A 17571-nucleotide genomic window follows, 5' to 3' on the forward strand; every position below is an offset into this window, starting at 1 on the left:
AAATGATGAACTGCAATATCACCATCAGCAATTATGGAGACAATACATTGAACATATTCAGCCAAACAAATATCCCGACGCTGATAAAATGTCCATTTTAATATTAACCTATTGTAAATCTGGGAGTCCATTCTGTTGGGGTGTGGAAGGTGGGACCTGGATCCAGTCGCCGCCTCCAGCAGGGAATCAACAGGCGGCGCCTGGAAAGCCGCCCCCTTCTGCCGGGTATTTAAATGCCGCTCACTGGGACCGGAATCCAACAGTCCGGGAGCTGGTTTGTTCACTGAGTTCCTGACACAACCATTTCCCCCAAATCACCAGAAAGATGAGGTCGGCGATTTCTCTCAGTTTGTTGTTGAGTTTCTTATCCGGTAAGTCGTATTTTTTATTGTCCAATTCCTCATTGTCACTGTATCAAAATGTTAGTCTGTCTCTGGAATGTTCCAGAGTCAGCAATCATGTCACCAAAATTAATCCTTTGATCTATTTTTACAGGTGTCCAGTCGGAGGTTGTGTTGACTCAGCCAGAGGCAGAGACCGGGCGTCCCGGAGGCTCCCTGACACTGACCTGTAAAACCAGCGGCTTCGATCTTGGCAGCTACTCCATGCACTGGATCCGACAGGTTCCCGGACAGGGGCTGGAGTGGTTGCTTTACTACTACTCTTCATCTAGCAACAACTACGTCCCAGCAATTAAGGATCGATTTAGTGCGTCCAAAGACACTTCAAGCAACATCTTCTCTTTGGAAATGACGAGGCTGAAGACCGAAGACACCGCCATCTATTACTGTGCAAGAGACCACAGCGAGAGGAACCAGGGTTGGACCCGGACAAGAACAGCTCGAGAGGGAATTCAACAACTTCCATCATAACCTGAAGGTCAGTGCTTGTTTTAAATGTAGTATTAACGACAGTGACCAGAACCAAAACACAAACTGCTTCTGACAAACCTAACTTAGTGAAAATTAAACATTAAACCAAGAAAACACACAGACATAACGGGCTGAGCTTTTCACTCTGTTTATATTTAGTGTTAACAGTTTCTGCAATTACACACCTGGATATAACTCTCGCTTTATTATTTCTGAGACTTGGAGGAGGTGTTTCTAGATTGTGTTTTGTAAACTGCTGCATAAATTGTAAATTACATCGAAATAATGGTCTATTTGAAGTACATATTGAGCGGCAGTACTGAACAGAGAGTGAGTGCAGTTTTTGTGCGAGTGTCTGTCACTGTGATACAGCAGTGGGGGGTCACAGTGCTGAGCACAGCGACATCCTCATACAAAAACCTCATGGAAAGAGATTGCTCAAATTGGTAATCAGTATCACGGCAGGATTTTCAAAGTAAACGCGGCTTCAGTGAAATAATGTGTGGAAGTAATATTAGTTTGTGAAAAGGTATAAAAATCTTCCCATAAAATCTATATTTACCGATATGCTAAATCTACACAGAGAGTTTAAAAGCATTCCGATCCCCTTTATAAATACAATGACCAGGACAAGCTGAAATATCTCACTCATTCGCTCGTGGATGAGGCAGAATCAGATTTTTGAGACAGCAGTGAAATTAAACAGTTAGCAGTCGGGCACAGTATTTGTCATGCTGTGTCTCACTGTGATAACTGGGGGGCTACTGGGGACAAGGGACCATGGTGACGGTGACTGCAGGTAAGAACCATGCCTTTAAATAGTCAGTGTTTTATTTGAGTTTTTGTTTTATACTTTTTCTCGATTTTATTAATTCATTCGTTCAATGTAATGTGGTTTGGTGGATTCTGTGCTGAAAATCTTTTCAATGTTTCATGTGATCCTGCTTAAAATGGGGGTTATAGAATTCTACTGTTAATTGACAAAAGATGATACTGAGTGATTCAGTCTCTTGTTGTGATTTGGTGTTTATCTGCTGAGGACATTGTGTGGCTGGGTTACTATAAATGCCTTCCTTTTGTTAAACAGTTCGGCGTTTCTTCAATGTTTAATCTCGGTGACATCTAGTGGCTGCGAGTTGCACCATCTACTGCACAAGTGTTTAAAATCTAACCCAATATTAACAAAATGTGTTAAAGTTTCTGCTTTAATGTTGCGAACATGTTCCGCTTAATCACAATCTGGTTTTGTTATGTCATTGTTGTGCTCATTTTAATCATTAGTTGCTTTGGTGATGGTCAGGTTGGCTGGATTTTAAATTGAGATTTTCTGCCAATGTGAAATTTGATTCTGTTGCAACTGTTTGTAGAATTGAGCTGCTTCTGCATGAACCGGGGTTCAGTCCCTCAGTGCTGCGTGTTTCTGGTGAGGAGGTTGTCTGTCTGGGTGACTTTGAATAAGTAAAATTTGTGAAATGGTTCGGAGATTCTGCATTGTTTACACTCGGTGACACTGAGCTGTTACACATTTTGTGATTGAATACAAACAGTCTGCGGGTTTTAAACTACTTGACGTGTGCCTGCAGACAGAAATCAGGCAGGCTTTATTGTATTTGTATTTTTTTTAAATCGGAGCTGATAAGTGCAGGTTAAACCAAACCACGGTTTATGCCACTCGTCCAAAACATAGTTTGCCACTGCATTCACAATTTGGGATACATGCCATGTTTAACCTCGGTGGCATCTGACGGCTGCAGCTTTTACCCACCCAATATTTAAATATGTTTGAAATCTGTTTGAAATATGACCCAATATGAATAGAATGTGGTAAAATTTCAATATTAATTTGTTGGACATATTCCACCTCCTCGCAATGCTATTGCTCTTATTCCAAATTTCTGTTTAGTTCAATCATTCATATATTTGGTGACGAGCTGGTTTACCGGATTGAATATTGAGATTTCCTTGCAATCATATTTTTGATTTTGTTGAATGGATAATTGAGTTGCGTCCCCGTGAAACGGATTCATTCCCTCATTGATGTGTTTTGGTGTGTTTCTGTTGAGGAGGTTCTGTTGTTAGGTCACTAAGAATGTTTAAAATGTGTGAAATGTTTTGGTGTTTCTGCATTGTTTAAACTCGGTGGCACTGAGCGGTTACACGTTTTCTGGTTAAATGCAAATAATCTATGAGTTTGAAAATCCTTGTAGGAAGAAAATAAGCAGGTTGTGAAAGAAATAAAATAAAGGTATTACAGCATTTTTATAAATTTTAACTAACTCTTAGAAATTAAAATAAATCATGTCTTACAACGTTCAATCGGACACTAAGTAGTTGCTGCAAAAACAAACTTCTCATTAACAAGTTTGACAGTAAAATTAATATAAATCAAACTGTTATTAATCGGTAACATAACTACATATTCACAAAAGATTATTTTCTATTCATATCATTTCGCATTAATCGGCTTTAATAGTTCTGCTGTGCTTTGCATACAATTAACATGACCAAAAAAGTTTCTCGGCTGGAAATATTTTGTGATAATTCCAGAAACTATTTCACTGATAACATGCTGTTTCCACAGCAGCGCTCAGTTCAACAAGATACTTTGCATTAATTGTTATATCCCCGATGAAGTTCGCATTCACTTAAATATGAGTTTTGGTGAATAATTGGCAATAAAACGCTATTTGGCAATTTTTGTGCCCGATTATTACATTGTTTCTGTGCAGGCGCAGCATTCCTTCCAAGTAATTTGTAGTTGGATGCAGAGATAATTAATCACTAATCTCATCTCAAAATTTGTGAAATGGTTTGGTGTTTCTCAATTGTTTCTGTATTGTTTCAACTCGGTGATCCTGAGCGGTTACACTTTTTCCCGCTAAATGAAAAAAACAAACTGCGTTTAAACATCCTTGTCAGGATAAAACAAACTGGTATCGGAAAAAATAAAACAAATATATATTTGAGCATTTTATTCATGTTAACTGATGCTTGCAGATTAAAGTAAATCATGAATTACAATTCTTACTGCGTCACTGTATCTCTGTTAGGGACATTACACTACCCTGGATCGGTTATATCTGATGTGCACATTTTCAGAAAAAAAAATATTTTTTGCCTAGTTTTCGAGATTTGAGATAGACAGGGAGAAATAGTTAAAATTCGAAGGGAATTTTGAAATGAATATCAGTTTAATTTAAAAGAAGTTATTGATTTTTGTTGTTGTAGTTGGAAAATTGATCAATTAGAATCTCACAGTTTAAATAAATTTGACAGAGTGAACACAGTTTTCTGACAGGTGGAATTCGCTAACACTAAACAATTGTTCATATAATGGTGTTTGAATTGTCGTAAGGTGTCAACAGAAACTGGCTCGAGATTTACAATTTAAGACTTGAAATTCAATTAATTAATTTTTTATAATATTATCATATTTTTATATGAGTAATATTTGCGCTGCATTTAATAATAACATCCTGTCTCCCATTACTGCTGAACATAGAATAGAATTATTGGATGAATAAATGACAGAATGGAAGAATTGATTCTATTTGAGCATTGTGTTTAATTAGTATTAAATATTATACTGAAGAGAAAGTCTCGACTTATTTTGTGCATCATGTTTCAGTGTTGCAGAGGATTTGAATCAATTGTCCTCATTGTGTTTTTCATTGTTTAATTCAGAACTTCTTAATTTAAACAATATGTTCAGTAATTAAATTATATGGATGGTCCAAATTATTAAATCTCGGAAGCAGCTTCATTGACCTCAAACTGCCAGGCCGTTACAGTATATACAAAGTCAGAAACATGCATTCTTAACACGTTTGCAGGTTATAATAAGGCATTTGGAGTAAAAGTGGAAATGAAAAAACATGACAATGTTATTCGATTGAAGCAAATGAATTACAGATGTCTGAATCTTTCCATTCAGTAATTTGAAGTTTATCGTTTAATATTTAATTGGAACCTAATTACTTCACAATGTTCGAGGCAGGGAAAGTTTTGAATGATTGAAAACTGATTTTATTAGGGAGTACAAATCAGCTAACAGGAAAAGTAACCGGCAATTAACAAAACAAAATATAATATTGGTGCTAATTAATTCAAAACAAAATACCTTGAATAATGCACGGGCGTGCAAAGTATCATCCGTTTCAGAGAATGTTTAATTGTATCGAAAATGAATTCAGAAACAAAACCTTTCTTTTATCAGCTATGCTTAGCTCGATAAGGTGTTTTACCTCGAATATTTTGTTGATTACATTTAATTAAGAAATTAGATCGAATCAGGTAATGATTTTCAATGTAAATGTTTCTTGGTTTATTTAATCCTTACTGTGTCACTGTATCTCTGTCGGGGACATTGAACTGTCCTGAATCTGTTATTTTTGATTCCTAATTTTCAGCGAAATTACATTTTTACATAGTTTTCGAGAAGTGAGACAGGCAGAGAGACATAATTAAAAATCGACAGGAGTTTTGAAATGAATATCAGTTTTATTTAAAAGAGGTTATTGATTTTCTGTTGTAAATTGATCATTGATCAATTAGAATCAAACAGTTTGAATTAAATTGACAGATTGATCATACCTACCTGCTGGGAAATCGATTGTTGCACCGTTTGTGTCTGTTCTGTTTCTGCGCGCGTGGTCACTGTGTTGGGACCAGGAATCTGCCTGACTGGTTGTAAAACTTCTGGTTCCTTCTGCTGTATTTCAGGGAGTGAAATTTGATTTATTTCTTCAATAAACTTGTATCTGTGAGAAATGTGACAGTTTGACTTGATGTTTGTCTCGGCGTCTCAGAAATGAGATCCCTAAAGCATATTGTGACCATCAGAGAGAGCAGAAACGTCAGATTGTAGAGGGAGATTTGGATGATTTTTAACCAGTGATGTACCGGCCTTGGGAATGTTCGATGAGCAAATGCAAAGTGAGATTGTGCTCCGTAGTAAAGCAGTCCATGACCTGTTTGGTATGACAGTTGAAGGGTCAAATTCATTTGCATCTTATTTTTAATCTTCTAAACCCATTTTAGAGTCATTTGCTCGGCCAGAAGTTTTAATCATCAATAATTGTTCCTTGAGAAAGTGTTGATATGAAGCATCCTTGAATAACTGCAATCCATATGCTGCAGGCATCCGCCGTGCTGTTAGGTGGAAGTTCCAGGATTTTGACCCAGAAGGAACTGAGGTATTGTTTCAAGTCAGGATGGTGTGTGTCTTGGAGGGGAGCTTGCAGGTGGTAGTCTTCATATGTGGCTGCTGCCCTTATCCTGTTAGGATATAAAGGCAACGGGTTTGGACAGTGTTTACTATGGAGCCTTGGTGAGTTGCTGCAGTGCATCTTGTATATAACACACACTGCTGTCACTGCTTGTTAGTGATGGAGAGAGAGAATAGGGTGAATGAGGGGGCGGATAATCTTGTGGGTGGCTTTGCCCTGGATTGTGTCAAATTTCTTGAGTTTTTACAGGTTTCCCTCATTGAGTAGGGTGAATTATTCAATTGCGACTGATTGCGAAAGATTTAAATGTTTTTCCAACCCTTGGCCCGCGCTCCGTATTGTGCTCACTTGTCACTCCCACTTACTGTGTGAATGGGTGAGTATGTGTGGAGTGAGTGTGTTTTCCAGACTGAATCAGCCAAATAGAGACTTATACACATCACACACTCTCACACACATAAATACTCTCATATTCTCTCACACATGCACACACACACACATACATACTCACACTTACTTTCTCTCTCATACGGTCTCTCTTACACACCCATACACATTCTCTCTCTCACGTTACACATACACTCTCTCAATACAAATACATACATCGTCTCGCTCTCTCCATCAATCTCTCACATCCCCATACACAAAAGCGCTCACATCCCCACACACCCACCCATTCTCTCTTACACACAGACACACACTCTCACATAAGCACAGTCTCACACTCTCGCGCACGCACTCTCACATGGACTCTCTCTCTTCCACTCTCTGTCACACACGCTCAAGCTGTCTCACATTTCTTCACACGCTCTCTCACAATTCCTCTTGCACACGCATCTCTCTCTCTCACACACACACACGCACATATTTCTATTTCTCTTGCGCACACTATCTCACACCTCTACATTCTTGCTCTCACACACTGGCTCTCTCACAAACACTCTCACAAACATAGAACATGCACACACTCTAACACACACTCTTACACACAGACACGGTCTCTCACATAAGCACAGTCTCGCGCACACATTCTCTCTCTCACACACACACATGCACTATCCCTCTCACATTCCCTCTTCCGTACACTCTCACTTCGTCTCACACACATTCCCATGCTCTCACTCATACGGACACTTGCACACGCATTCTCTCACACAGGTACATATTTCTCTCTCTTTCACCCGCTCACTCCCTTACACATTGTCTCACACACGCACAATCTTGCTCTCAAACACTGTCTCTCACAAACACCCTCCCTTTCACACGCACACAATCTCGCACACAGTCTCTCCTTCTCTTACACACGGACACACATGTATATACAATGTATCTCTCTTTAAACACTCCACCTATCACAGACACATGTTCTCTCAACAGTCAATTCACTCACACACACTCACGCATCCACTCTGTCTAAGTTTCACACTTTTTCTCGCTCACACACACTCTCCCCGCCCCTCAACACACACACACACACACACACACACACACACAGATACACTCAAACACCCCACATTGCTTCTGTCATCCACACACATTGTACAGATCTTTCTCACTCACACGCCATCCCATGCACAGTGTCACACACTGATGAACATATTATTTTGCTTTCCAATAGGCACTCCCTCTCACACACACTGTCTTTCACATGAACACAACACTCTCCCTCACACATAACCTCCCTCTCAGGCACACACACTCTCTTTCACAGACATCGTGTATCTCAAATAGACACACTCCCTTTCACATCAACATACACACCATCACACACAGAAGTACTCTTTCACACAGACTCCCCACACACACTCTCCCCGCCCCTCCACACACATACATTTTCAAGAAGAGACACACTCTCACACACAAAGAATAATTCTTCAAACACACATTCTGTCTCACACACACACACATTATCTCACACACCCCTTCTCTCACGCACACTCTCCCCTCTTGCACGCACAGCCCACTGTCTCACACACGTGCAAACGCATTCTATCATACACAGGAATCCTCACACACACATTCTCTCTCTCTCTCTCTCTATCTATCTCTCCCTCTATCTCTCTCTCCCTCTATCGCTCTCTCTCGCTCTCTCTCACACACACACACTTTCGGTCTCACATACGTCAGAGTGTCTGTCCTTGACACCATAGAGTAGAATCATAGGATGCTACAGTGCAGAAGGAAGCCATTCAGCCCATCGAGTCTGCACCAACAGCAATCCCAGCAAAGCCCTATCCCCATAACCACATGTATTTACCCTAACTAGTCCCCCTGACACTAAGGGGCAATTTTAGCACGGCCAATCCACCGAACCCATACATCGTTGGACTGTGGGAGGAAACAGGAGCACCCTAAGGAAACCCAAACAGACACGGGGGGAACTTGCAAACTCCACACAGACAGTGACCCAAGTCGGGAATCCAACTCTGAGGCAGCAGCGCTAATCACTGTGCCACCGTGCCAACGCACCCCCCCCCCCCCCGACGCCCCCCCCGACTCCCCCCTCCCCCACCCCCACCCCGGTAGCATTTGAATGAGGGTGGGATCAAGGGGCCCGAGTAAAACTCAAGTCAATAAGAATCGGCGGGAAATTCTTCTCTGTTTGGAGTCATACTTAGCACAAAGCAACATGGTATTGGTGGTTGGAGGTCAAACATCTAAGTTCAGATTTCACTGCAGGATGTCGGCAGGGGACTGTTCTTGGACCAACAATCTTCTACTGCTTCAACAGTGACATTCCATCCAACATGAGGTCAGAAGTAGGAATTTCCATGTGTTACACCGGACACAAAAACCCAAAAAATAAAAAGGGAATTGGCTGAGACCATGGCCGCCTGGCTCCCAATACTGGTTGATTCCTGTGCGACCCATCCTAGTTTTGCTGTAAGCTTCCCTACAGCTCCCTCAGTCTGACTATTTGTTCACTGGTACGTGTTTCTTGAAGAAAGACACCGACATTAAAGCAGCTGCCTGGTGATTTACACATCCGTGTTACTGAAAGCTGATCAATGTGGAGAATCGGGAAAAGATCGATGGAGAGGAAGAGGTGGAGGTGGCCCACTGACTCTCTCACCCTCACCCACACTTCCTCACTCACCCTCAATCTCTCATCCTCACTCAAAGAACTTGACTCACTCACCCTCACTTACCCACCTTCCCTCGCTGACACACTCTCACTCATTCATCCCCACTCACAAATCCCAACTCACTCATCCCAACTCACTCATCCCAACTCACTCACTCTTGCTCACTCATCCACCCTCACACACTCAATTTCACACACTCAACCTCACACACTCAACTTCACACACTCAATTTCACGCACTCAACCTCAGAAACTCACTGATCCTCATTCACCCTGAGTCACTCACCCTCACACCCTCACTCACTCAAAATCACTCACACACATTCGCTCTCTCACTCTCACCCATCCTCACTCACTCACCCTCATTCACTCACATTCACACCCTCATTCACTCACCAGCACTCACTCACTCACACTCACTCGCCCTCACACACTCTCATTCACTCACTGTCACTCAGTCACCCACACTCACACGCTATCACTCACTCAACCTCACTCACTAACCCTCAGTCACTCACTCAGAGCCTCAGTCACTCACCAACACTCATAGTCACCTTCGTTCACTCATCCCACTAACCCACCCTCACTCACCCAGTCTCACTCACTCTCACTCACTCAGTCCACTTATCCACCCTCACTTATCCAGTCTCACTCACTCTCACTCACCCTCACTCACCCCACTTACCCACCTTCACTCATCCAGTCTCAATCACTCTCACTCACTCACCGCACTTACCCTCCCTCACTCATCCAGTCTCAATCACTCTCACTCACCCTCACTCACTCTCCCCACTTACCCACCCTCACTCACCCAGACGCACCCCCACACACTCAAGCTCAATTACCCTCTCTCTCTCACGTACGCCACCTGACCCATTCAAACTCACTGAGACTCACGCACCTACATTCACTCACACACCCTCACATATTCACCATCACTCACGTTCACCCACCCTAACTCACAGATCCTCAATCACTCATCCTCAGTCAAACACCTTTACTCACTCACCTTCACTCATCCACCCATCCGCATTCATTCTCCCTCACACACTCTCACACACCACCCTCAATAACACACCCTGACTCACTCACTCTCTCACCCTCACTTACTAAGTCACATTCACTCCTCACCCTCATTCACTCGCTCTCACTCACCCACCTTCACTAACCTTCACGCATCCTCACTCACTCACCCTCATTAATTCTCTCTTACCGACACTCACTCACCCACCTTCACTCACACATTAAGCCACCTTCACTCACCCACCCTCTCTCACACACCATCATTTACTCACGCTCTCTCACCCGCACCCACACTCACTCACTCACCCTCAATCACTCATCCTCACTGAAAGAACTTCACTCACTCACCCTCACTTACCCACCTTCCGTCACTCACACACCATCACTCATCCACTCTCACTCCTTCAATCACTCACCCGCACGCACTCACACTCTCTCACTCACACTCGCTAAACCTGTGTGTGGAGGTCTGCAACGAGAGAGAAGAAAGATCTTAAGCGGCAGTTTGGTGTTCAAATGTGGGAGCTGCCCTGCGAATGTGGAGAGCTGGGGGGAATCCCTGGGGGCTCAGGGCCAAGGACAATGGGAAAGAGCCGGGGAGAACAGGAGGCGTGTTAAAGGGCAGAGAGCCGGGGGGGAAGGGCAGAGAGCCTGGGGAATGGGCCCACAGCCGGGCAACAGGGCTGAGAGCCGGGAAAGGGCAGAGAGTCAGGAGAAAGCGCAGAGAGCCAGAAGAAAGGGCAGAGAGCTAATAGAAAGGGCAGGGAGCCAGGTGAAAGGGCAGAGAATCAGGGAAAGAGGAGAGAGCCAGGATAAAGGGCAGGGAGGCCGGGGAAAGGACAGAGAGCCGAGGAAAAGGACAAGATAGCCCAGAGGAAAGGGCAGAGAGTCAAGGGGAAAGGCAGAGAGTCAGGGGGAAAGGGCAGAGAGCCAGGGGAAAGGGGAAAGTGGATAGGGAGCAGGGACATCGGGCAAAGAGCCGGGGGAAAGGGTAGGGAGCTGAGGGAAAGGGCAGGGAGCCGGGGGAGAGGGGACAGAGCTGGAGGGAAGTGTAGAGAGCCAGGTGAAAGGGGAAAGGAGCCACAGGGAATAGCAGAGAGCCAGGGAAAAGCGCAGAGAGTCGGGGGAAATGGGCAGAGAGTGGGTGATCGACGGGCGGAGTGAGGATGTGCAAAATAGAGCTAGCACCACAACCAGATCATCTGTAATCTCAGTGAATAATGGAGGAGACGTCAGGGCCCGAATGGCCAACTCTTGCTATTAATGTATGACCCTTCAATTAGTCAATGTTGCAATTATTTGAATTTGTAATCACATTTAGAGTTTCCTGGTCATTCAGTAAGTATTCATTCCGAAGGTAGTTTTGAAGCAAAGTCACTAATCTTCATTTTGTGGAGTGAGAGGCTGTGAGTTGGAGAGAGGAAGGGGCATCAGTTCGTTTGAACACAGGCAATAGCCAAAACTACAATGTGGATATGCCGACGCTAGGTTGGGGTGGGCTCAGTAAGGAGTCTGACAACACCAGGTTGAACGCCAACAGGATTATTTGGAATCGTGAGCTTTTGGAGCTCTTTCATCAGGCGAGTGGCTGATATGAATGAAGAGACAACTTCTTCATCACAAAGTCCTGTTGTTTGAGAAATAGGTAGTGCCTGAAGTAATGGAGAAACTCTTTACACTTCTCTGTTAATCCAATGAATGGTATGTCATTACAATGACATCAAAATGTTTTTGTCTTTCCAACCTGATAGAGGTCGAGACAGTGATGTGAGTTTCTACAAAGATGGCGATTCTCAAATGATAGGAGTAACAGAAGCTGAAAGGTGTATGTAGGTCTTAATCGGGAAATATTAAGTTAAGTTCATAATTCTAGACAAATCGTGATGTAGAAACATAGAAAATAGAAGCAGGAGTAGGCCATTCGGCCCTTTGACCCTGCTCTACCATTCACTTTGATCACGGCTCATCAATGTCCTGACCCCGCCGACTACCCATATCCATTGATCTCTTTAGCCGCAAGAGCTATACCTAATATAGAAACATACTTGTATAAATATGTTTGATTAATTAATAAACGCAAGTAATAGTCTAACTTGTTCAATCGACTATTCCTTCCCAGCGACACCGTCTCCGCCCACTCTCTACAGCCTCGTCTCTTCCTGTCAGCAACACAACTCCGCTGGCTCCATCACCTACGGCTGTTTGGCGATGGACTACTCTCCAGATGTCTCCAAACTGACCTGGAAGAAAAATGGGCAGCTGATCGCCACTGGATTTAAGACTTATCCATCAGTGAGAAACGCGAAGGGAACCTATACCCTAAGCAGCCAGTTAACCATCACCCAGTCAGTGGGAGAGTGCAGCAAAATCGACTGTGAGGTTCGACACAGCGACTCAGTCAAGAGCATTGGAATGCAATGTAAGTGTTGTGGAACTTGGGCAAGACAGGAACGCTGTGATTGAACTCTATAAGGCCTTAGTTATAACTGATCTGTAGCATTCTGAAAAATTGAATTATGCAAAATCCAGGTAAGTGTCTACTGACTGAAAAGTTGCTCAGAATCAAAGAACAACAGAAATGATACTGTGCAGAATGAGGTCATTTAGCCCGCCATGTCTGTGCTGGCCAAAAGGGAGAACAAATAAACTAGCCAGACAAGTTAAGCCTATTTTCCAGCCCCAACTCCGTAGCATTGCAGCTTAAAGCACTTGAGATGCAGACCTAGATACCTTTTAAATGACCATGCTCCCTGGTAATTGAGCCCTCCACTTGGGGAATGAATTATTTCTGCCTACGTCCTTTATTTGTTTTGTGAACCACAATTATGTCACGCCTCAGCCTCCTCTTTTCCTAAAGAGAACAAACCCTGCCTGTCCAATCTCGCCTCATGGCTGCAATTTTTAGCCCCTGGCAACATTCTTGTAAACCTCATCTCTCTCCAGAGTCACTTCGTTATTCCTGCATTGTGGTGACCAGAACTGTACAGCAACCTCCAAACTTGGCCAAACGAGGTTTTATACAGCTCCATCATTGTATCACTGTTTTTGCATTCAATATCTCACATAACAGAGGAACTAATCCGATATGCTTTCTTGATCAACTTTTCCAGCTGCCCTACCATCTACAAGGACCTGTGGACGTGCACTCTAAGGTCTTGCATTTCCTCAATCCCTCTTAACATTCCAGTTTATTGTCTTGCTTTGTTTTCCCTCCCCAAATGCATTGTATGGCACTTTTGACGGATGAATTCCATTCGCCATTTCCCTGCCAATTCAACCAAACCATGGATATGATTCCCAAATCGGCAGCTATGGTGCTTAAATAAAAGAACTAATTTTAATTGATGTCAATTAAATCTTCAAGTAACGTCTGAACATTTGTTTGTTGAAGGCCCAATCGTTATCACCCCAACCGTTATCCTCACCGTGAGTTCCAGTGAAGAAATCACAAGCAGAAAATTTGCAACCATCGTCTGTTCAATCATCGATTTCCAGCCAAAGTCAATGACGGTGAAGTGGCTGAAGAATGGACAACGCATGGATTCAGGAATTATCACCTCTCCCGCCTGTGAAGTGAACGGGAACTTCTCGGCCAGCAGTCGGCTGACAGTCTCCGCTCAGGAATGGTTCAGCAAAGCGGTCTATACCTGCCAGGTCACTCACCAAGGATTCACTCAGAGTCAGAACATCAGCGGATCTCTGGGTAAGAGACTCAAACCGAGAAAAAAATTATTCCGCTGTTAATGGAAATTAGGGATCTATTAAAGTTAATACAAAGCATAGAACAACTTCTAAGTTATTGTCATGTAGTTTGCTGCATTGGGACAGTGCCCCATTCAGAACTTCATCACAACATCAATTTTTGTTATTCCTTCATGAGATGTGCATTTGTGGCCCATCCCGGATACCACTTAATTGTCAACCACGTTGCTGTGGATCTGGAGTCACATGCATGCCAGGCCAGATAAAGACAACAGATTTACTTTTCTGAACGGCATTCGTGAACCAGGTGGGCTTTTGCAACAATGGCTTCATGATGATCATTTGACTTTTAATCATAGATTTTTACTAAATTCAAATTTCACCATTTGCAGTGGTGAGATTCGAATCTGTGTCCCCAGAGTCGTGCCCTGGGTTACAAGACCATTGGTAACACCACCATGCCACTGCCTCCCCTTGAAATAGTGTTCCCTTCCATTTTGAAGTAACAGAGTAAGCGAGCTGGTCTTGATGTCAGCTTTTTCCTGAGACAGCTGGTAAGATTTGGAGAGACAGTCGGTGTCGGACTGTTTCACAGGTCACAGCATAGGGGTAAAATATTGGGAAGTGTATCCACCCTACTTATAAACTAACTGCCAGTACTTGGTTCCTGAGTTCAGGAATGCTATATTTGTTGGGGAATACTGCAATGTTGATTCATGAGAATGATACCGCTGCTAAAATACTTGAACAAAAAGAGAATAATTTCACAGAGCAGGCTGGTTTTCCATCCTCCAGAGAGGTTGAAAGGTGATAGTTAGAGGTTGATATATCGAAGGCAACTTCGTCTCCTTCAGGCTGAAGACTGCTGTCCTGCTTCTGAAGAGGGAACTAGGGTTGATTTTCATTTTTCATTCACAGATCCTCCCCAGTGCCCTGATACCACAGTGACGATACAGCCGCCACCAATCGAACAGGTCTTACTGGAGGCGACCGTGACCTTAACCTGCATCATTTCTAATGCTCCCTATGGAGTCAATGTGTCCTGGATCCGAGACAGGAAGTATTTGAAATCAGAGATTGCCGAAAAGCCTGGAGCGGATCCTGACAGCGTGGTCAGCAACTTAAACATCTCGACACAAGCCTGGCTGAGTGCGGCTGTGTTTGACTGCGTGGTGAGCCATCAGGATCTGCCGACTCCTTTAAGAAAATCCATCCACAAGGAAACAGGTGAGCTGAGAGATTGAAGCAATAAATGCGTCACTGTGTCTATTTCCAGTGTCAGTGTACTGGTCAATATTCCAGTATTCAGTGCATTAATGGTCTCCCCTGAGTGGAAACTCCACTAACTAAAGACTGGGGGTTTTAGATATTTTTACGGGGAAATTTGATGTGTTGATGAATGAAAAGTGAACTGAAGGCGATGTTATTGGGTTTAGATCGAATAACGAGGGAGGAGCCTGATGTGGAGCATAAAAACCAGAAAACCAAAAATAAAGCCGATCAGTTGGGCCGAATAGCCTGATTCTGTGCTGTAAAATTTCTGAAACTTCCCAGTCCAGCCCCCTGAGTTATTTGAGAAAATAATTGTGTTCACCTCTGCTCCAAACTGGGAGTCAAAAATGGAAACATTTAAAATCGAAAGCGAAGCACATTTTTCTGATATCTCGCCAGTGGTTACATTCTCTCCGGAATTCTCCAGTTTATTGACATTTATTGTACATTTTCTGCAGATCCAAATCCGCGGGAACCGTTCGTCTCTGTCCTCCTGCCCTCGGCAGAAGAAGTCTCCGCTCAGAGATTCGTCTCCCTCAGCTGCTTAGTGAGACGTTTCTCCCCTCGAGAGATCTTCGTCAAGTGGACCGTCAACGACAAGCCGGTGAATCCTGGGAACTATAAGAACACCGAGGTGGTCGCGGAGAGCGGGAATAGCTCCTTCTTCATGTACAGCCTGTTATCCATTGCAGCAGAGGAATGGTCCAGCGGCGCTTCTTACTCCTGTGTGGTGGGACATGAAGCCATCCCCTTGAAGATCATCAACAGAACAGTTGACAAATCCAGCGGTAAACCCAGTTTTGTGAACATTTCCCTTGCACTGATGGACACCGTTAATTCATGTCAATGAGAATCACTCGGTTACATTAAAAACTTCAATAAAAATAATAAAATCATTTTCCTCTAACGACAAATGAAATATCCAAACGCTTAATTGATTGGTTTTCAATTTTACTTCCACTATGTATCTTTGGTTTGAGTCAGGTATTTTCACGTCTCGGGCCCAAGCCTTGTTGAACCAGTGCACCTAGCTCAGATACACCCTGTGTTAGAGACAGAGTAGAGCACATTCATTACAGGATTCTGCAAAATATCTTCACCGACTTTCCTCCCTGAGGAAAACTCCGACAATTTCAACATTTCTGACAAACAAACACAACATTTAGATCTCGGTGTTCCTGCTTCTCTCGTTGTCCATGCCTTTACGCATTGATGTCATATTTAAGCTGCTGCACCACACCCACTGGGAACTGAAGTGAGGGTCACACAGAAACATGGAGCAACAATCCCCCCATCAGAGAGAGGGAGAATGAAATTGTGAACATACCGGATTCCTACTCACTCAACAAAGAGAGGGGAGGAGCAGTAGCTAACCCATGTACCATCACTTCCTCAATGAAAAGAGGAGGAATGGCATTATTTAACCCACTCACCACCACCTCCTCAGTGGTTAGAACCATCAGGGACATTGCTTCACCAGGTAGAGAGAAGGAAACTATGAGCTCACGCTCCTCACTCTCCCCAAGTAGCGTGTTTGGAAGGGAACGGCTCTCTACTCTAAGGACTCAGTTGTCAACAGTACAAATTAGCTTTCGGTTTACTTGCAGACTTTGAAGTATCATTATCATTGTCATGGAAGTATATAATACACATATACTTATATATATATACTTATATACATATATACTTATGCAACATAATTTAAAAATGTTTCAACACTCTTATTCCTGTTAATCATGTGCTGGCATTGATTTCCCATGATACAAATTTAAACAAATAATAGAATCCTCCCCGGTTTTCACTGTTCTGTCACTGAGGTTTCTGAGATGCATCAATGAATTATTTCATTCGCTCTCCTGATATCACCATGCCACTCACATAAAATAAATTTCTACAGCAAACACTGAAAATATGCTGCATTATTCATATTGTTTGGATCATGTTCAGTTCATGGTTGCCGGTGAAACTTGAAGCAACAGTTAAAAAATACACACACTGACAATACTGCACAAAAATGTCACAATTATAAATACACACAGAGGCGTACACATACACACACACACACACACACACAAGCACACACAGACACATCGACACAAATGCACAAATACACGCACAAATACACATACTCACAAAATGCACACAAATGCAGAAAGGCACATGTAAATACACACACAAATGCATGCACATATACAGAAATACGGACAGGCGCATTCAAATGCAGACATAGAAGCACACATACACAGCACATACACATGCACAAAAACACACAGATACATGCATACACACAGATACACTTTCACACACCATAGGTACATGCAATACTTGCACAAACGAACACACATGCAGAGAAACAAGAATGCACACACAAATGCACTCATGGACAACA

At 43.1% G+C, this 17571-nt stretch overlaps 1 gene segment (V, D, J or C); it reads left to right on the forward strand.

Annotated features, from left to right (window-relative positions):
- Positions 1-266: 266 nt before the first annotated feature.
- Positions 267-16065, forward strand: LOC144485155 (Ig heavy chain C region-like). The segment is given in 7 exon segments: positions 267-371; positions 496-820; positions 1625-1671; positions 12328-12627; positions 13600-13911; positions 14829-15137; positions 15641-16065. Coding segments are annotated over 7 exon segments (1731 nt in total).
- Positions 16066-17571: the final 1506 nt, after the last annotated feature.

The sequence above is a fragment of the Mustelus asterias genome, unplaced genomic scaffold (assembly GCF_964213995.1).
Source record: "Mustelus asterias unplaced genomic scaffold, sMusAst1.hap1.1 HAP1_SCAFFOLD_155, whole genome shotgun sequence".
NCBI lineage: Eukaryota > Metazoa > Chordata > Chondrichthyes > Carcharhiniformes > Triakidae > Mustelus > Mustelus asterias.